The 23,296-nt window shown below is 43.9% G+C and overlaps 1 protein-coding gene across 1 annotated transcript; it reads left to right on the forward strand.

Moving 5' to 3' along the window:
• The first annotated feature begins 18,089 nt into the window (after positions 1 to 18,089).
• On the forward strand, positions 18,090 to 19,229 carry LOC109771419 (BTB/POZ and MATH domain-containing protein 2-like). Its single transcript, XM_073500618.1, has 2 exons — positions 18,090 to 18,512; positions 18,663 to 19,229. Exons 1-2 carry the CDS (start codon positions 18,090 to 18,092, stop codon positions 19,227 to 19,229), a joined length of 990 nt encoding a protein of 329 aa, XP_073356719.1.
• Positions 19,230 to 23,296: the final 4,067 nt, after the last annotated feature.

Raw genomic sequence — 23,296 nt, forward strand, 5'->3', positions numbered from 1 at the left:
TAAAGTCGGGTCGGCTCGAGGAGTACCCGCGAGTGATTCACGGATTGGGGGCTGAAAGGACCTTTGTCCCGACGGCCCTCTGGGTGGATCTTTGTGGCGGAGCGACAAGGCAGGTTGAGACCGCCTAGGTGAGAGGTGGGCCTGGCCCTGGTCGGTGTCCGCGGTTACATCAATTAACATGCTTAACGAGATCTTGGTATTTGATCTGATTCTGCCCATTTGGTCTATACGCACTAACCAACTACGCGGGAACAGTTATGGGCACTCGGCGTCGTGGTATCAGCCAAAGCTTTTGTGACGTCAGCGACTGAGCGGCGCGCGCCGGATTGGACTGGAACGCCTGCTAGGCTAGGTCTGCTTCCGGCCGCGTTCGCAACGTGCAGGTGTGCAATGGGCGATGGGCCCAGACCCCTGCGCCATAGGATTTAGACCGGCGTGCTGACCTCTCTATTGTGCCTAGGTGGGGCTGCGACGTGTTGATCTTCCGCGGCCGGGCATGACCCAGAAAAGTGTGTCCGGCCAAATGGGATCGAGCGTGTTGGGTTCTGTGGTGCACCCCTGCAGGGAAGTTTATCTATTCGAATAGACGTGTCCCTCGGTAAAAGGACGACCCGGAGTTGTACCTTGACCTTATGACAACTAGAACTGGATACTTAATAAAATACACCCTTTCAAGTGCCAGATATAACCCGGTGATCGCTCTCTAACAGGGCGACGAGGAGTGGATCGCCGGGTAGGATTATGCTATGTGATGCTACTTGGTGAACTTACCATCTACTCTCTTCTACATGCTGCAAGATGGAGGTGGCCTGAAGCGTAGTCTTCGGCAGGATTAGCTATCCCCCTCTTATTCTGGCATTCTGCAGTTCAGTCCACCGATATGGCCCTTTACACATGTACCCATGCATATGTAGTGTAGCTCCTTGCTTGCGAGTACTTTGGATGAGTACTCACGGTTGCTTTCTCCCTCTTTTCCCCCCCTTTCCCCTTCTACCTGGTTGTCGCAACCAGATGCCGGAGCCCAGGAGCCAGACGCCATCGTCGACGGCGACTCCTACTACACCTGAGGTGCCTACTACTACGTGCAGCCCGCTGACGACGACCAGGAGTAGTTAGGAGGATCCCAGGCAGGAGGCCTGCGCCTCTTTCGATCTGTATCCCAGTTTGTGCTAGCCTTCTTAAGGCAAACTTGTTTAACTTATGTCTGTACTTCGATATTGTTGCTTCCGCTGACTCGTCTATGATCGAGCACTTGTATTCGAGCCCTCGAGGCCCCTGGCTTGTATTATGATGCTTGTATGACACATTTGCGTGCATGATTAGTGTACGATTGAATCGGGGGCGTCACACAGTCCCATGCTCAAATCAAGTTAAAATAATTGCAAACAAAACTCCCCCGGGATTGTTGTTAGTTGGACGGTACCCGTTGTTTCGGACCAGCTGTGGAGTGTGCTTGTTGGTGGTGGGGGAGTATAAACTTTACCATTCTGTTTGGGAACCGCTTATAATGTATGTAGCATGGAACATACCGAGATCTCTTAGTTGTTATGTTGACAATGAAAGCATGCCGCTCAAAATATTATTTATCTCTATTTCAAAACTCGAGCTCTGGTAACTCTACAAATCCCTGCTTCCCTCTGCGAAGGGTCTATCTATTTACTTTTATTCTTGAGTCATCATCCTCATATACAAAGCACCAGTTGAAGAGCACCACTGTCATTTGTATGCATTGTTATTAATTTCTATTGAGTATGACTGTGACTGGATCTCTTTTACCATGAATTACAATGTCTAGTCAGTCCTTGATCTTCAAGGGTGCTCTGCATTTATGTTTTGCGGTTTGAGAAAAGGCTAGCGAGAAACCACCTTGTTATATCATATCATGATTGTTTTGAGAAAGTGTTGTCATCCGAGATTTATTATTATTGCTCGCTAGTTGATTATGCCATTGATATGAGTAAACGTAAGACCTAAATGTTATTGTGAATATGGTTAGTTCATAATCTTTGCTGAAAACTTGAATGATGGCTTTACATATTTGCAACAACAAGATCAAATAGAGTTTGTAAAAGTTTTTTATCACTTTCAATTTGTCAACTGAATTGCTTGAGGACAAGCAATGGGTTAAGCTTGGGGGAGTTGATACATCTCCGTCCTATCTACTTTTCCTAACTCTTTTGCCCTTGTTTTGAACTCTAACTTGCATGATTTGAATGAAACTAACCCGGACTGACGCTGTTTTCAGCAGAATTGCCATGGTGTTATTTTTGTGCAGAATAAAAAGTTCTCGGAATGACCTGAAACTTCACGGAGATAAGTTTTGGAATTAATAAAAAAATATTGGCGAAAGAATCAAGTGAAAGGGGCCCACACCCTGGCCACAAGGGTGGGGGCGCACCCACCCCCCTGGGGCACGCCACCCGACCTTGTGGGCTCCCTGCACCTCCACCGACCTCAACTCCAACTCCATATATTATCTTTCGGGGAGAAAAAAATCAGAGAGAAGGATTCATTGTGTTTTACGATACGGAGCCGCCGCCAAGCCCTGTTCTTCCTCGTGAGGGCAGATCTGTAGTCCGTTTTGGGCTCTGGAGAGGGAAAATCATCGCCATCGTCATGATCAACCATCCTCCATCACCAATTTCATGATGCTCACCGCCTTGCGTGAGTAATTACATCGTAGGCTTGCCGGACCATGATGGGTTGGATGAGATTTACCATGTAATCGAAGTAGTTTTGTTAGGGTTTGATCCCTAGTATCCACTATGTTCTAAGATTGATGTTGCTATGACTTTGCTATGCCTAATGCTTGTCACTAGGGCCCGAGTGCCATGATTTCAGATCTGAACCTATTATGTTTTCATGAATATATTTGTGTTCTTGATCCTATCTTGCAAGTCAATAGTCACCTACTACGTGTTGTGATCCGGCAACCCCGGAGTGACAATAGTCGGGACCACTCCCGGTGATGACCGTAGTTTGAGGAGTTCATGTAATAACTAAGTGCTAATGCTTTGGTCCGATACTCTATTAAAAGGAGGCCTTAATATCCCTTAGTTTCCAATAGGACCACGCTGCCACGGGAGGGTAGGACAAAACATGTCATGCAAATTTTTTTCCATAAGCACGTATGACTATATTCGGAATACATGCCTATATTATATTGATGAACTGGAGCTAGTTATGTGTCACCCTATGTTATAACTGCATGATGAATGCCATCCGACATAATTATCCATCATTGATCCATTGCCCACGAGCTTTTCACATATTGATCTTTGCTTCGTTACTTTGCCATTGCCACTGTTACAATTGCTACAATAATGCTACTGTTACTTTTGCCACCGTTACCGTTACTTCCATACTACTTTGTAAATACTTTGCTGCAGATATTAAGTCTTTCAGGTGTGGTTGAATTGATAACTCAGCTGCTAATACTCGAGAATATTCTTTGGCTTCCCCTTGTGTCGAATCAATAAATTTGGGTTGAATACTCTACCCTCGAAAACTGTTGTGATCCCCTTTACTTGTGGGTTATCACATGGTCACGGCTTGGGGTGCTAGTGGCCACCTCGCCTGGCCTTGGGCTGGGGGTGTGCTGCCCGGGTGCCCTCGCCCTCCCAGATGAGGGGTGGGGTGGGGGCTGGTGAGAGAGGGAGCGGTCAGGCCAAGGGGCCGTGGCCGTCTGCTTCCTTTCGTGGCAGTGGTAGTTCTCCTTGAACGTCCCCTTGTTGACCGATGGTGATGCAGGGTTCTAGGCTACTCCAACCACGTGATGCAGGGTTCTAGGCTACTCCAACCACCCATCATAGGAGTCTCTTTCGTTGGTGCCGGTAGGTGTAGGTCAACACCATGGCTGCTCAAGGCCCTTCTTGTCGCCGGAGATTTAATTCAACGTGTCCTTGGCCTCTTTTAGACGGCAGTCTTCTTGGCATACGAGGCCATCCCCAGACCAGGGGGTCGCCGAGATCAGCGTCATGCTGGCAGGCTGGCGGTGGTCTTCATTAGCCAAGGTGCTTTGGTCTGGTTGTTGGCTGGCATTGAGGGGCTCAGGGTTTGGCTAGTGGGGTGCCGGAAAATGTGGTGCTTGACCTGCTTCTTCCTCTGACCGATTGAGAATGCATGATGTTACAAATATCCCATGACAAATCTCGTATAGACAACCAAAACACTGATACCAAACAATCACAACAAGATTTTCTATTTTTTGGAAGAACATGCAATAGCATTGCATGTCTTTTCTATTATGATAGAGGGGAAACATAGACTACAAGGTGCTGGCAGTGGGGATAATTGTCTCCGACGATGAAACATTTGTAGAAAACTAATTGGTCCCTAGTTTTTGCAAAATTCACTTTGTACTGCATAAATTCATTTGCAGAAAACACTGATGAGCCGATTTGGCCCGTTTAAGCACCTTCCCGACAGGCAGGGCATGATTGTAAGGAGTTGACTTAGGCAAAAAATTCACCACATGCATGCGTTGACCAAGTCTTCTTCATTCTCCTCTCTCCCTCTCTCTTACACATTATATCAAACACGTTGTGTGCACTGGGAGGGGGCAACTGGGGATGGCGGCACTGCACAACTGCGCCCATGGGCTCTCATCGCTGGCTTGGAGCGGCGGATGGACCTCACCGGCGTCGAGGTCGAGCACCACCTCTTCTCTCTTGCCGGCTATGCAGGGGAGAGCACTAGGACATGCAACGGTGGCCTTGTGCACGAGCACGCTGGATGGCTGAGGCAGTGGGGAGGAGGCCGACGACCACTATGGCGAGCCCCATATGGATCTCGGTGGGGAGCAGCCCCAGCCGGGCTGGGTGACAAGAAATGTGTCTGTCTGTGCGCTGCGACCTGCCTGCGGCCAGCCACGATGGCTGCAGCAAACAGGTCAGGGTGGAACAGATCAATGAAGTTACTAAATATCTCCATGAGCTTAAGATCCACATTGGAATCATTTTTGTCATCCATCTCTCTAAGTAGTTTCAAATAGAGTTAATTACATTTTTAGTAACCACGTGACATATATGGTAAGCAATTCATACTAATCAAAAAATTACATTTTTAGTACATGAACTTGTACGGCGGGTACAAATTCATAAATAAAGTTGAAAAATATCACAAAATAGTACAATAACTTGCGTTTGCGGTACATTCACATACATTTCCGTCCCGGCTGTTATCTCTGTTTACTTGACAAGTGAAGCCGACGGTATTCGAACCAAAGACCGCACAACATTGACATGGAGAGGCTAGCCAGTGCACAAACTGTTACTTGCTATTTAATTTGTCATAGTCTCCTTCTTATATAATTGATAGAATTGTTCTTGTTCTTTCTCCATATAATTTTTGAAACCAAACCGGCGTGACTTCCGGTTCAGATTTTTACGGACTTACTGCCCCTCTACTGGTTCATCAGCTGGTTTTTTAGGCACTATAAATTAGGATGTATTCTTTACTAAGAAAATCTATAATTGGACCCTTCATACTTGCCCTAAACGTCTGGACGGGCTGCCCGGTCACTGTCCGGATCAAAAAAGGCCACCTAACCGTACTACCCATATCCGGCTTAAACGCCCGGACTGACCGGCACTCTTTATGTGAGGCCATATATGAGGCGGATACGGGGAGTCCCGGACGCGCCTGGGCATGCCCGCCAAGCAAAACACTTGCTTCCATCCGTCTTCTCCAGGAGCAGTAGTCAGTAGATGCTGGTGGCAATTAAGGTGGGATTAATGGCGTTCGATCTGCCTGTCAAGAGAGCGAGCGCCATGAATGCACCCGCGCAGCGCCATGGATGGATCAACTGGCTGCTCTACTTGCACCGGTACACCTGTACGGAGATTAGCAAGCAAAGTATGTTACTTTCTCCGTTCACTTTTGTAAGCTAAAACATTTAAGATAGCATCTAATACAGTTTAATTTCAACTGTCTTCAACAACTTACAAAAATGAACAGTGGGAGTAGCCTTCTTTAAACAGGTGCAGAAGTTTTAAGTAGTGGCAAATGTTTGGGGGACATGCAAGTTTTTAATTCTCCTACCTAGATGACCTTCGTGATTTAGATGTAAAGACTGTCTGAAGCAATGAAAGATTTGAGTGCCAGATCATGTGCCCTCAACAGCCCAAAAGAAAGCTCCTTTTTCGACCATCGAATTAATCATGGTCAAGCAGAGATAGATAGGGTACAAGATCGAGGCAATGACTACTAGCATCAACCCACCACCTTTGAAAAAACAGGGCTGGTCACATTTAGAGCTGATGGGTCACAAGGCAGACACGGGATAGAGATATGCCGTACATGAATATACAGCTCAGTTCATACATGAATATACAATGGCTATTACCTTTACATGGAAGATCATCAGTAATTTAGGATTGGCGACAAAAAGAGAAGTTCTTTTACAGCAACAGCCTAGCTCTCTGGGACTCATCTCCTGCCTTAAGTAATGTGTCAACTCTTTTAAAATTTCATGAACACTTTTGAATGTGTGAGCATAGGGTTATGATGTCTTAAATTCTTTACATGGAAGATCATCAGTAATTGTTTTCTTTTTCAACTAAATTTAACCTCTCGACAATAGGGTCGGTTGGAATTTTCGGTTCACATACCTTCTAGAAAAAAACATCTATGTCACATTGGTCGGCATAATTGTCATAAACACTAAATGAACCAAATAGTTATAAAAGATAATATATACCACATCCAAATCATAGACAGGACGAGGGCCGATGGAGGCGGATACCAAAACCATCGCACTATATAATAACAAAAAATAATAAAAGTAAGAAAATTATACAAGTATCTATCTAAATCATACAAGTAAGAATTTTTTTCTTTTGAAAGAAGATAAGAACAAGAGGCTCACCACGGTGGTGCCGGCGACAAGATCGGCACGGGCGATCGACGGCGGTGAGGACGGGGATGGGACAGGACGGAACGCCAAATCTAGATAAATCTTGAGGAAAATGGAGTTTGGACAAGGAGCTTCGAGAGGAGAAAGCTTAAGTCTGGCTCGGGTATTTCATCGAACACCTCATGTGTATAGGAGGTGAGTTAGAGCACCACAAAGCTCTCCCACGGCCGGCCAAAACAGCAGAGCGATGGCTCTGCTCGCGGGCAGGGGCGGGGGTATATATAGGCCTCTTTTTAGTCCCGGTTTGTGGCTAAAACCGGGACTAAAGGACAACATTTGGTCCCGGTTCCAGCCACCAACCGGGACTAGAGGTTGTGGGCCAGGAGCGAGGCCCATTGGTCCCGGTTCGTGTCTGGAACAGGGATCAAATGGGTCAGACGAAGCGAGACCAATGGCCCACGAGGCCCGGCCGGCGCCCTGTCCTCACGAACCGAGACTAATGCCCCCTTTGGTCCCGGTTCGTGAGTCAACCGGGATTGATGCCCTTGCCCAGGCCTCAACCAAAGCCATGTTTTCTACTAGTGAATGTACGAGAGGGCTAGGAAGGGGTTCAGTTTGACTGTCCTAAATGTAAAAGAAAACACCACATTGAGTATCATGTAACCACCACTTTGATGGCCAATTGAGAGTCGTGTGACAACGAACTTGCCTGGGAAAACTAGTGTGTAAGGTTGAAAGTGATTATGAGACTTTCTGTTTGAAATGGTTTCTAATTCCGGTGGTATTGGATACGGTAAGAGATTTTGACATCTAAATCTAATCCGATTATGATTACCAGGATGCAATATAGGATATGATATTACTAATAGACAATGTAGGATAATTTATTTTCTCTAGCCAGACAATCCATCCTTTTAAATATGGGTATCCGGTTTATTGGTACAGTTTAAGTACTAACTAGCAATACATAAATGTTATACTTTCATATGATATGAGACATAAGCTTGTTAATGATTTATTTGGATTTTATGTACCTTATAGAGCTTTATGTGTATTTGAAATGTATAAGTACTAGTCGAATGCCCGTGCGTTGCCACGGAATAACGAAAAAATATATATTGAGAAAAAAAGATGTAATTCAAAAAGGTGTGTCAAACAACGAATAGTTATTATATCACGTTTATTTTCTCCTTCATAGTCCTTGTGTCTCCTTGACCACCCTATCCTTACAAGATAAAACGAGAACTTTCAAAGTTGGGGATCTCACCTTACTATCACTTGGGCCCATTTTAAAACGGTTAGCAAATACATTAATAATCCTTAGTAATCATTAGAGATGATGGCTTATTGAATGTATGAATTACGAATGCAATGTTCTAATATACCACGAAATATGATGTCATATTAAACTTCTTATTCATAAACGATGAAAGATGCACTTAGTGCAATAATCTTTTGAGTGCAAGTCTGTATACAAAAATACATTCAAAATACAAATCGTAGTAGCCAGTATTCATAGTGGAATAGGATATTGTATACAAATGGTACTTACATGAGAGGACGAAGAAATGAACAAAATGAACTGCTTAAGCATCTTCTATAGGGGAAGCTCCGTCACAGAATTGAATCTAATGTTGTAAAATCTTAATGTTCATACAAGAAACCAACCAGCTTAAGCTAAAGTCCCTTTAAAAGTGGTTGTGTGCTAGAAGATCAGACCTTGGAAATATTTTTTTTTTTTTGGCTCTAATCCGATCGCATGACAATGACTGGCCAAATGGATAAATAATAGTGAGGTTAACAATTAAAAGAAACGACTCAGTGGAGACCGGAGAGTTAATAATTTTTTTCTAGATTCTGTTTCTGTAGATTTAGCAATAGTTGTCGTTTCCTTTTCTATTTGCAGCAAGTCAACATAGCATTCAACATGGCTTCTCATTATTTTACAGGTGAATTTAGATCGAGAAAATTGGGAGGAAACTAATTACAAAATATATGTATAAAGTACAAACGGAATAAACACCTTGTCATTGACTCATATAGGCCTACTGCCTACACGACCTGGTTCAGTAGACACTACATGGAAACGACAATCGGTGCCTAACAGTGTAGTAAAATTTCTACTCAAGATGTCAGACCAGAGTTAGCTTTCATTGTCACCTGATTTAACATTATTTCTGGATAACCCAGATTTGTTACAACACAACCATCACAGAAAATTGTGGTCTACCATATGTAAGAAATTACCAAGACAACGCTATAAAATGTGCACCCTTATTACACAAAAATTGTGCCACTTGTCAGAAGGAAATTATGGAGATGAAAATATGTGAACTGAATTTAACGCTCATGGGACTTGAACTCACGTGGGAACTTTCCAGCTATCAAAACCCAAATCTAGCAAGGCAAAACTGATTATATTTGAAACCAGTAGACTATATAATGATCACACTTCTCTACTAACATATATAACACCAAGAAAATACAGTATATAGCGAAATTGAATCATAATGAAGTATTACGTACAAAACGACAGATCAACTAATAGGCAATATAACATTACTTCATTGAAACTATAAGACTACATCACCCTTATTACTCCAATACTGAGAAAAAACATTTGGATGCATATGGATGCCCCCTTCCATAAATTGATAAGTAATGTGAGATTTCCTCACCTTCAGATGTGCGAATTGCTTTCTCACCTTATGTCTTCTGGCCATTGCACTAAAGTTGCATGGCTCAGATTTGAGAGTTTCGTCAAATATCACATTTGTATGGTCCTCTAGTACAGTAGCTTCCCTTTTTTTGTCCCTAGCTTCCTTGCCCCCAGCATAGAGTTCAGTGTATCATCAGAAAATTCAGCTACAACAGTATAGAACATACATGTGTATAAGGCATCATACAGATTGTGACTAAAAGATTCAGATTGTATACCTATAATTGGCTAAGGAGCATTTACCTACAGGAGAAAATAAAGTAATATAAGAAGCGCATTTTCTTTACTAATTTGCAAATTTTCATAAAAGAAAGAGAAAAGGATTAATAAAAAAATAGTGCAAATCGGAAGCATACCCATGGTGAAATGGTTGTTCAATCCAACAACTATCACAAATGATAGTTTTTTTCTCCCACTCACCTCTCACATTCTTGACAGTTTCAAATAAGATCATATTACTATATTATGATAGCAGTATGAGGAAACTGAAATACAAGAAAGGTCCATTGCTGAAATGCTGTCACAGCCGATCTAGGCAAAGATTCCGAACATGGTATTTTTATGAACTTCTAATTTTCAAAACACGTAGAAACACTGGATTATAAGCTTAAAGATTTATATTCCACGCATAAAAGCTCTGGATTCATGACACTATTTGCGTTTACCACTCGGGCATATATTAGTTTACCAATTTGCGAGAGAAACAATGCGACCTTTTCAACTCACTACAAGCTGAGATCATATTTGATAGACGTATATACTCCTACATGAGTATAACAACCAGGTCCAGTACATGACCCATTATTCCCACACAAAAACTATTGAGTATAGAATTAGGCCTATCGACTATTTTGGAACTACACGAGGGATGCTGCTGAGTTTTCAATATGACGAATTATGACAGATCCGAATCAACTGTATCGACGCTATTTCAATACGACCCAACACAAGTTACACAACTGTGCAATCACACTGCCATGTCAAGAAATATATAAGGCACATGCATGTACTAACTTTATAATACTGTGACGGCAATGTAATTAAGGATTTATAGATATAAAACAAAAAAGAAACACCCACAAATCATGTCAAGATGGAAGGAAACAGTCACACTTGCTTTCCAGATACAGCAGATACCAAAATACGACCATAATATTGTTTGGCTAAGAACTAATCTGAATTCACATATGGTTTCTATCCATATCCAACCCTCAGCTAATAAATCATATGCATTGTCTTCTCAAGTGAAAGCATGTCATTAAGGGAAATCAATTGCGCAGTAGAAAGATGTTCCTTTCTATTCTTCCTCTGCTATCTAACCCAGTATCAAGCAAGTAAGTATTTGACATATCCAGGCCACTCAAATCAAGCAGCCTCCCAATTTCTTGGTCATGTATTCCAATCACTCCTCCTTAGATACACATCTGCTATCAACACGAGGATCCATCCTCTTGTTCTCTACAACCATCGCCAGCTGGTTAGCCTTCCTAGCTTCGTTTTGGTACACGCATCACGTCAAACAGCAAGGAAATAATAAATATCCTAAACTGACCAACACCAGATGAATTAGTTTAACGCTCCTAACAGGAAGTCAACCAAACAGATGATTAGGACGCAGACATCCCCTATTGTTTTCAAAATTAGATATGAAGAGGCAAGATGATACCTGATTTGGTGTTGGAAATCTTCTTAACCCAGTATTCAGAGCAGTCATGATAGGTTCATGGTGCCGTCCTTCGTCTGCTTCCACGAGTGGGGAATTTCGGCGAGCACCCAACACACACTGCCGAGACACAAGAGCATGCCTCTCCCCCGCCTTCACCGTTGTAGCTCGCGTACCTCTCCTCCTCATCCTCCCTGGTCTCCGTCGCCCCTCCACCATTGTAGCTCACGCACCTCTTCCCCTCCTCCTAGACCTCCTTCGCCGCATCCACCGACGTGGCTTGAACCACCACGAAACCCTCCCCACCGTCGCATTGGCCAATAGACATACCATGGCCGCTCATGGGCATGGTGAAAGCTCCATGGCGGGGTGACACAAAATTGATGGGAGTAGAGGGAAGCGCCCGTGTGGTCGCCGGGGAGGAGACCGTCCGCCGGAGAGGGAGGCATCGGGTGGCCGCGGTAGAGGGCCTCGTCCGGGGGGCGTGGAGAAGGATGCGCTGGGGTGGTTAGTGTTCAGGGTTGAGATCTGAGGACGGGGACAGGCAGGTCGGGGAGGCGGAGAACGTGCGCCGTGTGGGTTCTTTGGCTTTTGTTGTTTCAATTATTTTTTCTCGCTGTCCACGAACGTGGTCTATTTGCTGCGGGTTTTTTGTTGCGGGATCATACGAGGGGAGGGGAGATCGAACGAGGTCGAACCATCACGACGTTCGATTCTCCTTTAATAGTAAAGAAGATCAATATTTTCCCATTGGTTGTGTATAATTTTAGTTCCGAGCATGTATATTTTCCTTGTATATGCATGTTTCCGAGTCGAGTCCAATGTATTACCATACCAAGTCTGAACCCGACATGATCCCGTATTCGAATCCACATCTACACACCACATCCATCCCGCATTTGAATCCAAAGAAATGTATAGAATAAAATGGTATAAGCATTATCTTTCTATATTTTGATCCAGTTTTACCCCATACTGAGGTGGAATAGCTTATGTGTATACTACGTGAATTGAATGTGAACGGCACATGTCAGCATTATCTTCCCCGTCCCTTGTTCTTCCGCCTCATACAACAGGAGAAACTTGCCTCTATCTAAGAGTCAACTATTCCCCACTGGCACAACAGTCAGTCATCCCATGATTATCGTGCTCCCACCCCTTGCGATTCCTGTTGCCGCACCATGTTAACCTACATGGCAATGCAGTGCTAACCTTTAAGGATGTTATCTTGGAGGGGAACTCATTGGCTGAAGAACTTCGGGCGCCTATCCTTTCTCCAAGATGGCCTCGATGTTTTGTGTGGGGTCTGATGTAGGTGCATATATGAGTCTAGATGGGAGGGTTCCGAAAAAAGAGTCTAGATGGGTGGGGTGAATAGACTATTATCAATTTTACTTAGCCGGTTTTATTTCTTTTTTGATAAATGGCACTTTTATTGATTCATAATGTAGCATCAAGGGGATACAAACAAAATGAACACACTAGGCCTCTACACAGCTAGAATGCACAAAGCCAACACACGCACACAAAAGTTCACGCCTGCAATGAGCAAAGTCATATAGGACCGAAGCTATGCCTAGGTGGAGGGAAAAAATCGAAAGTGATCAAACCAACGATCAACAAAATACAACAGCAACCATCAGCACCAACTATCTCATGAGTACACAAGGACTATGATAAAGGTTTCTTTAATAGAAACGCCTCTAGAAAGGGAACGAACCATAAACGCCGCCGTCACCAGATCTAACAACAGAAGGTAGATCGTGGGTTTTCACCCTGAAGATCAAGTCCAAGCAAACTCCATGCAATGCCTTCAAGAAGGTAAACCACCATTGCCAGGTATATAACCAACTAGGTCAAACCTAGGGCTTTCACCATCGTGCTCAGGACTAGGTACTTGGGAAGCACCACCAAATCGTAGACATCATGTATTGTCACCTCCATTTCCATGATCTCACCAAAGGAGAAGGTCAGCAAAGCCGTTTTTATTTCTTAAGCCATGTTTCCCCTACATATGCCAGTGTAGGAGAGCAAGCGGGAAGCAAAGTTGCACAAAGTAAAGATATAGGGTAGAGGTCGCAAACATGCGCATTTATTTCAAAGTTCAGATTGTTGGCACAAAGTCCTCGGACCAATTATGCCTTGGCCACACAACCACAATGCTCTTGTACACCATGGTCTAGGCCCACCTATCATACCATGGCCGACCACCAAGGTCTACCAGGGACGGAGCTCCCATGTAGCCACTGGTGTCAATTGAGGTCAATTGACACCAGTGCCTTCTGGCCTTTCAGCTAATACGTATTAACAAAAATGCATTTGACCTCAGCCCAAAAATTCCATTGACCCCAGCCCAGCAGCAGAGTAGCTAATCCCTAAAGCCTTAGCCCATAAGATCCATTAAGTTCTAAAAAAGCAACATCCTGCGGCAGCAAACAATGACACAAGGCCAGGCCCAATGCGTACGCACGTCTCTATGTATCAATTAATCGATCTGCTGTACGCCTCTACCTATACGCGAACAGACACACGTCCTCGTCTCTTCGCCTCCTCATCTCGATCCCTAATTCTGCAGCCGCCGCAGGGAATCGGCGACGAACGACGGCGAACTCGACGCCGTTTCATCAGGTGAATGTTGACATCGGCCGACCGTCCACCGGTGCATAATCTTTAATTTGCAAGTGTTGGCTCTTCCCATCCCAGGTAATTAATCTGCCCCCTCTCTCTCGATCTCTAGATTGTCTACAATTCTACATGTGCTTTGATTTCATGATGGCTATTGGCTAAGAAATTTCTTTTCTTTGATTTGCCCAGAACCAGGAGGATATGGATAAAATTTTTGTTGAAAGGGAAACGACCAGCACTAGATAGTAATGTGGCAGGGACTTCAAGGCTTGTTAGGCCAAGACAAGATCTTGCTTCAAATATTGGTACTACTCCTCCGCCTCTGGCAGAAATTAACTTAGATGCACTTCCTCATGATCCAGCTGATCGAAAAAGAATAGGGCAGTACACAAAGAATCCTAAGAAGCAAGATGAGATTAGAAGAATATATTTAAATAGAGGACCTTACAGACCACAAGAAGGCTTTAAATATCCTCAGAAAACCATCGCAGGAGCTGAACAGAGATATAATCCAAAATGGTTTAAAGACTACCATTGGCTAGAGTATAGTGATAAGGTGCATAAGGCATTTTGCGTGTGTTGCTATCTATTTAGAAATTGCATCGACGGCCAAGGTGGTAATGATGCATTTGTTGTTAAAGGCTTCTCTTGTTGGAATAAGAAACAAAGACTAGATACTCATGAGGGTGAAGTTAATAGCTTTCACAATGTAGCTGTTAAAAGTTGTGGTGCTAATTTTGCCAGTTGCCACAGCATCAGTGGAGAGATGCTTTTCAGCAATGAATACCGTCAAGAGTGTTTTGCGGAACAAAATGGGTGATGATTTCATGAGTGATTGCCTGATTTGCTATGTGGAGAAAGACATATTTTCTACAATAATGAATGATGATGTGATTGATCTATTTAAGAAGATGAAAGATCGAGAAGGGAAGTTATAAAATGTGAGTCTCAGATCACTTTATTTTTTCCTTAATGATACTTATTTCTGCATTAATTGTTTCTTACTATTTTTGTGAATATAATATGTTTTTTGCTCATCCTTTCCAGAAAGTTACAAGTGAAACGTTCCAAAGTCATCTTTTTGCCTATTATTTCTGGAATATGTAAAGAAGTGTTACTTTATGACTTCGTTCAGCCAATACTCGCTACTCGGTATGATTTTTTTATGTAATAATAATATCACCAGCTCGTTGCATATTGTTGCTCTTTATATCGCTCTCGGCCATTATCTATGTTGTTGCATCACTATAATTTCTGCTAGAGCCTTAGCGTGGGCAGCGGTTGACACCAGTGCCCATTTTTTCTAGCTTCGTCCCTGAGGTCTACTGAGGCACACACCCTCCAAAGGAAATAAGAAATTGGTTGATTGGCGAAGAATCCCTTCTTGTGCCCAATTGCAATCTCCACCATAGTAAAACTCTAATAGGATAGATCTTTACGCTCCGAGAAGTTGGAGTGTATAGTTCAAAAGATGAATGTGCGTATTTGAAAAATAATTTGAAATCTAACTTCAACCGCTTGGAGGTTCCAGCCGTAAGTTATTCGTAGGAATCAAACAAGGCCAGGAAGCGTATGTAGCATCCAAAATATCCGAACCACTCGCTCTGAGGACCCGGATAACACTAAGTGAAACTGAGACACTTCCTTTCAAATATACGAGTGGTATTTACTTTGACCCCAAAAATGATGGATGTCATCAGATTTGTCGAAAATTCGCATGGGCACGCAGGTGCTCGGGCACGGACGTACCAGGCTGCTTGATTGCCTCACAATTCCTAAAATAGTTGAATCCCGCACAAGGGCACATTAAGTTTTAAGTTTCAGTCATTGAAACTTACGACTTTTTATTTGAAACTTGTGATTCTCTCTCTCACTCTTACCAAGTTTCATATATAAATCTTAAAGGCATTTTTTTGTCATTTATAAGCACAAAAATCATGATTATACCGGTTCCTCATAATAAATTGCATTTATTTTCTCAGTTTGTTAAAACGTATTCAAAATGGATCTTATTTAAAACCCCTCGTCATAAGAAACATGAGTATGAAAACATAACTTAATTTGGTTGTTCGTTCAAAGGATATAAAGGTTTGAGAACCAGAAGACAAAAATGAAAGGACGTGCTTGGGAATCGGTGCCCCTCCGCTTGCGTGCCACAAATCCGATAGCTTACATTGTGTGATTCTCAGCATTTTACTCGCAACAGTTCAAATCGGCTCGGATCTCAGCCTATCCGCCGGTCACCGGTGCCGGCGCTGCCGCCGTGGCCGCCGGCCTCGATTTCTTCTTTCTCTGGACAACTTTCCACGCCCCGGCCTCGAAGAAATCAGACAAAGTGGGTTTAGGGAGACATACCTTTGGAAGAGGTCCTCGCCATGGCCGGATCGCTGTCGCCGATGTACGCCGGTGGACAACCCGGCGGACAACCTCAACGGCGTCGTCCTCAAGTCCCTGCCGGGCCGGATCATCTAGGGGGATCGCCAAGTCGACGAGCCTCGCCACATCCTTCTCAGAGTAGCCCACTCGAAACGCCTCGCAAATCGCATCGGATGGCGTCGGCGAACTCGACGGTGACTCTTCGCTGCCGGAATCCCCGTCCTCGTCTTCCGCAGCGCCGGCGTCGTCGCATAACGCCCAGAAGCGGTCTCCTACCCGCTGATCAACGTGGGAAAGGTCACCCCCCTCGTCGCCTGCAACAGTTCAGATCTGACTTACTACTATATCTTATCTTTGTTCGGGACATATAAATCAGTTTCGTATAGCTAGAATTTTCCACAACATTATTCGATACAGAAGTGTAACTGTGTAAGTATAGTATGCTCCTATATATGATCAACTAAGTGTCATACATCAAGCATCCTCATCATCTACTCGGAGTATCCTTTTTACATAGAAATCATCACGCTATAATAGTATGCATCACAGTGATGCAGAGCTAGGGATTTCAACCTCCTTTCCTAAAAAAGAAGATAACTACGAAAAATGATCATATATATCTTCAAGGTCCTCTTGCCTAATCGGGTATGTGTACTGTTCAGGAGCACGTGTAGGAGTCTGTATAGGTCTAAACGTGATCGGTGTTGTACGGACTGGTCTAGACTACGCTACTAGTAGATTAGGTAGTTGGTTATTCGTAGTATACTAGTACTATCCAAGTTAGTCCGTATTGGTTTGTTATGATCGGGTCCTAGTCTGTTTTGATCGCAAAAAAAAGGGTCCTAGTCTGTTTTGGTTACGTACTTAGTTGTCCGGCTCGGCTCCTAACCAGGTGAGCCGGACATTTTTCGATGGAACTTGCATCATAATGGTAAATTTTCAGTAAAATCCATGTATGATGCAATGGTTCATTGTGATGTTCCAGTTGATAACAGGAAATTGTGAAAGCTCAAAATCCCTCTAAGAGTGAAGATTTTCCTCTAGTTTCTTAACAGAGGAGTCATCCTAACTAGAGACAATCTGGCACGACGAAACTGGCATGGTTTCAAGACATGTGTCTTTTGCCAACATGATGAGTCTATTAAACACTTATTTTTTGAGTGCAAGTTCGCTCGGGCAGTTTGGGCCATAGTTCAAGTAGCTTCGAATCTATACCCACCACGTAGTGCACGGAACATGTTCGGCAACTGGTTGCGGGGTATTGATAAACAATTTCTGCACATATTCTTGTGGGAGCGGCGGCTTTATGCTGGGCACTGTGGCTTACCAGGAATGATGTGATTTTTAATAACAAATGTGTCTCATCTCCTATGCAGGTTATTCATGTGTGTACACGATGGCTCCGTACTTGGTCTATCCTGCAGAGGCTGGAGGACAGAGACCTTTTTATGATGACGTCTACACGGCTGGAGCATACGGCCAGGGAGGTTTTCTACCCCCATGGATGGCGGTGTGACCTACAGATAGGATCTGCCACTCCTTAGGCTGGACATGTTTTTTTATTGGCATTGTATCAAATTATTTTTTGCTTTTAGGGTACTCTGGATTTTTTTGGCTGTGTGCATCTAGCTATGCAGAGGCCGGACTTTCTTTCGATGCGATTGTATCACCTCGATATATCTTTTCAATGAAATGTCCTTTATCGGAAAAAAACCAGGGTCCGTGCGTGTATATATATACCTGCACTATGGGGTGAAATTCTACCGTGAGTCTGAACTTGATAGAAACGAAAGAAATAGAGGGCCAAACTTTGTCGCGGGCGTCTACTATTCGAGCTTAATTTGTCCGGCATGGCTTTCGCTGGCGCATCTCTCGTCGCCGATGGCATGTTGTGCGCCTCCACCAAGTCGGCCGTCGACTCTGGCGCCGACAGCGGGTACCACCTGCTCATCGTTGAAGGCTACTCGCGCACCAAAGAGACGACTCCCAACGGCGAGTGGATCGAGTCTCGTCCATTCATTGTTGGCGGCCGTCGCTGGACCATCGACTACAGCCCTAATGGCGATAACTCGGAAGATGAAGAATTTATATCGGTTTTCCTTGTCCTTGACGACGATATCAATCACAGCGTGAAGGTTCAGTATGTCTTCAGTTTCATCGACCAGCCTGAGTTGCGGGTGTCAAAGCACATCCGCCAAAGCGAACCTGTCTTCTTCTCTGAACGCCATGATGTTCATGGCCATCATGGTCGGTTTAGATTCATGAAAAGGGAGGTTTTTGAAAGATCAAAGCATCTCAAGCACGACCGCTTCGTCCTCCGGTGTGACCTTGTTGTGCTCAAGTCGGATGGGAATACCAAGGAGCAGGGCGTCGGCACCAGCGCTCTTCCGTTCAATGAACTGTCACCACCGTCCGACTTGCAGAGCCATTTTGCCGATCTCCTCCTGAGCAAGGAGGGTGCTGACATTACGTTTGAGGTTGGCGGCGAGAAGTTCGTTGCGCACCGGTGCGTGCTTGCAGCCAGATCCTCCATCTTCAAGGCACAGCTCTATGGTGCCATGAATGAATCGAGTGTCGTCAAGATAACCGACATGAAAGCAGAAGTCTTCGGGAGCTTGCTGACTTTCATCTACACTGATGCAGTGCCTGAATTTGTTGACATGGAAGCATACGATGGCCATGAAATTATATATGCACCTCGGCTGCTGCAGTTCCTTGAAGCTGCGGAAAGATATGATCTCCAGAGGCTCAAATCGATCTGTGAAGAGAAGTTAGCCAGTTTCATATGCGCAGAAACTGTGGCAGACATCTTTGCCGTGGCTGAGCGGAGACGGTGCTTCGGGTTAAAGGAGGCCTGCTTGGAGTTCATCAAAGCCGACCCAAGTTTACACGCAACTTTCGCGGCTGGTGGCCTGGGGCAGATAACCGGGACCCGTAGTCCCTCCCTTCTCAAGCGGCTGCTCTCCAAGTTTGGTTTGCTGAAACTCTGAAGCTCTAAAAGCATTCTTTGTAATTCGTATATATATTTCTCTTCTAATTAGGTTAATATTCACTGATGTAAAAGATGGCCATGCATAGTATTGTGTTCTAAATTTGTCTACTCCTGCTACTGTTCTAAATTTGTCTGAATATTGAAATGCAGCAAGCTAATATATTTTCTATGTGCTTATCTTGCTTTCATTTGATCACGCATGGCTTCGGGTTGACATGTGAAGCTGAAATTTATTGTGTTGGGTGCATCCATGAATGACCTGCTACCGACCCGTCCAAATTCGCTAGCATATGCTCCCTTCTCCGATCCGACTCAGGCTGCATGAAGATACGAACATCCTGAACAAATCTTGTGGACTACCAAAGCACACCGTCCACACATTTTATTCCAGATGATTGTCGACATCCTATGTACATACACTGTTTTTGGTTTGGATTTTTTTTTCATGAAAATAGCCATGACTAAACTCAATTAGCTTCATTCTAGCAGTACATGACCATGCAATCCATGTACACTGTACATGGCACACATGCTCAATAACGTAACATCTGCGGACAGTTAGGTGGCTAATGCGGAGGAACCAATATACAGCTCGCATGCTGGTTTACATCAGTATATAATGGCTATTAATTTTACAAAGAGCATCATCAGTAATTCAGAATTGACGACAAAAATATATTCTTAACTACAGCCTAGCTCGCTGGCACTTATTTCCTGCCTTAAGCTACTTCTGAGACACTATGTGCGCCTTTAGGGCTTCTCCAACGATGACCCGCAGATTGCTTCGGCATCTGTTCATGGATAGAGACCAGTCCGTGGACACGTTTGCCGGAGGCGGCCATCCGACACTGCCCGCATACATTTCAAGAACTGATTGAACTAAACGGATGAAATTCATGCAAACACGGCGGATTCCATTCAAATTTGGTCATAATTTATATAAAAAGGTCGATATTTAGACTGTTTAACTTAAAAACTAGAGAAAACCTAAACCACATAATGGACGACCACCTTGTAGGCGTGGCCGCCCTGCCCTGCCACGTTACTGTCTGTGCCGTCATTGTCGTCGTTCCTCCAGTGGTGGAAACGATGCCGGAGGGCCGCGACTGCCTTGTCACGGTTGCTTGTCCTTGACCCGCAAGGCCACTGCCAGGGCTCCGTCAGCAGTGGCCAAGGCGACCCTCCACAGCGCGCAATAGGATGTCGCGGTTGCGTTGCGGCGGGTGCGACGCCGGCTTGTCCTTGACCCGCCAGTGCTGTCACGCCATCTCGCACTTCACACAGTGTCGCGGCGGGGACGGCAGCTCCTCCTTTACGCGCACCGGCGATGGCGGCGACGGGCCCATTTGATAGAGTTTAATAATGATGTGATGCATTTGAATTGTTTATGTTTGTTTTGATATGTGATGACCTTTTCAATTGTTTGAGAAAACGCTTGAATGAATTGGCAATTTAATTGGAGAATTAAGTTTTAGTTGATCTGCTAGATGATTTTTTTTAACATAGGCTTTTTAGGGATAACGGATACATCTTGAAATTAAAGGATAGGAGTCTGCTATAGCTGCTCTAAGAAACGGTGATGAGTCTCTTGTGATGTACTCCCTTCGTCCCATAATGTAAGACGTTTTTAAAAGTTAAACATAGCTTTCAGAAATGTCTTACATTATGAAGTAGTTTCCTGAAGTTAGAACAAGAGTTATCCGCATCTAACAGTGGCTAACTAATGATGATGAGAGTCAAAAGTAGTGCGAAGAAACGAATGAACCAAAGAACAAATATTCAAGGGGTGATGATAATTTTCATCCTTGCCTTTGTTTTCGAAATGTATCTAGCCTTTCCTTTTATCGCCTTCAAAGTACAAATATAAATCCCTCATTTAAATACATCCTTAATTTATTAACCATTAAGTGTATACTTATAACTTACAATTAAATCCAACAAATATAAGATAATAATGGCAACTTTCCATATTTTGTGTAGGTTATATACAAATGTACAGAACATTTTGACAAATATAAATTTCTCCTTTAAATAGATCCTTCATTTATTTAACTTTGAATGGAAAATATAATAAGTATAGTTGTGTCCATCCTTTTTTTTGAAATTTGACAAATGACATGCTTATAAACGGTAATGAGTGTTACATCCTTAATTAATTGGACCATGATAGCCAACGAACATTCCCTGGGGGCATGGCATTTGTGAACATTTTTATGGCAACTTCTTCAAACACACATGACAATTTCTTCGAAAACACATGACAAATTTTGCAACCAAAGGGATTTTGATATGAAATTTGTCATATTCGCGCGAAGGAATTGCCATGTTCCCGTAAAACATAAATGCCGTGAAAAACGTTCACAAATGCCACCCCAAAGAACATTCGCTGAATAGCTTTACCGAAATTAACTAAAATATTAAAAACATTGCACAACCACTACTGACGGACTGCATCCAGGCATCCGGCCGCCACAAACCCTAATCGTCCTGTACGTCCAAGGAGACGGGTAAGACCGCGACGGCGACTGGGCAAGGGTGAGCACGCCCTTCTGCCTTGATCGCGCAGCCGGACACCAGTGATTCAGATCCAGATCAGCGCCTATCCATGTTCATCTTCCACGCCTAAGACGCCCGGCGCCGCCGGAGGAACTACTCAAAGAAAAGAGGGCCAGAGATGACACTGGATCAAGCTGCGGTGGCGCTACTGGACACTCCCACAGGTTTTGCTTTATTCAGTGTTAATGGTAGGATATGTTCCGGGCCACAGAAGCTGTGGACGTGGTTTATCATGGATAACGTTGCCACGGAAATTATCTTATTCCTCGAGTACATCAAGGTTGATGACAAGCCTGCTGTGATGGGTATCAATGGTCCTGGGGAGAGGCTCGCTTATTCAATTAGGAGGCACTGCAAACACATACCATAGCTGGCACTAGTAGAAAAAGGGTCAAATGTGAAGCACATTAGTGCCGGTTTGATTTTGAGCCGGCACTAATATGTCCATTAGTGCCGGTTCCAACGACTAGGCGGGAGGAGCTCTTTAGTACCGGTTCGTGGTGAACCTTTAGCAACGGTTCGTGCCACGAACCGGTACTAATGAGGCTGTGGCCCCCACGAGCACCTTTAGTACCGGTTCGTGGCACAAACCGGTACTAGAGTTTCTTACTAAGCTATTTTTAGTCCCACCTGGTGAAGAGAGAGGCACTAGGAGCGGTTTATAAGCCGTGAGTGCAGAGATGATGAAGAAGAGGCGCAATGCTCACCTTCACGTTGCTTAGCTTCAAGCCTTGAGGACTATGGTAGACTGCATGGAGCTATGTGCAGTGCAGTCTACACTATTCCGAAAGGATTGAAGCTAATTAACGAGCATTGTGCCTCTTTTTTATTTTTAATAACTTATTAGAACTCCGGACTTCTTGTGTTACGGCAAAAACTGGATGCACTTCGTGTACAAACTGGACAATACGGCAAAAACTGGACGCACTTCGTGTAAAAACTGAACAATCTCTTTCGAAGTATCAGGGCCGGTTTCGGACGAACCTTTAGTACCGGTTCATGCCACGAACCGGTACTAAAGAGAATGGGGCCCGGCCAGCACCTTTAGTACCGGTTCGTGGCACGAACCGGTAGTAAAGAGGTTGTGGCAGGCTGTTTTTAGTCCCACCTCGCTCCCCTAGCAAGATTTTTACCACCTTAAATATGTTACTTCTCAAACTATCACAAGCACTTGGTCTTCATTGAACTCTATGTGTAGAATTTGTGGTCGCAATATGAGTCTTCACCGATTTCTAAACCGTTGAGGACTCATATTGACAATTCAGATTGTACACAAAAAGATCATTGATAATCAATGTATTTTTTATGATAATCATCTCGTGTACAAACTGGACGCACCTCTTGTACAAACTGGACAATCTCTTTCGGAGTATCAAGGTTTCGGACGAGAACTCATCTGTTACACGGGCACTTCAATGTTTTTTAAACTTATTTGAACTCCAGCCTATTTTTGTGTTCAGTATGCATCATTCAAAGTGACGTCATCAATTTCCAATACGTTCTGACATC

This window comes from Aegilops tauschii, chromosome 6, assembly GCF_002575655.3.
Source record: "Aegilops tauschii subsp. strangulata cultivar AL8/78 chromosome 6, Aet v6.0, whole genome shotgun sequence".
NCBI lineage: Eukaryota > Viridiplantae > Streptophyta > Magnoliopsida > Poales > Poaceae > Aegilops > Aegilops tauschii.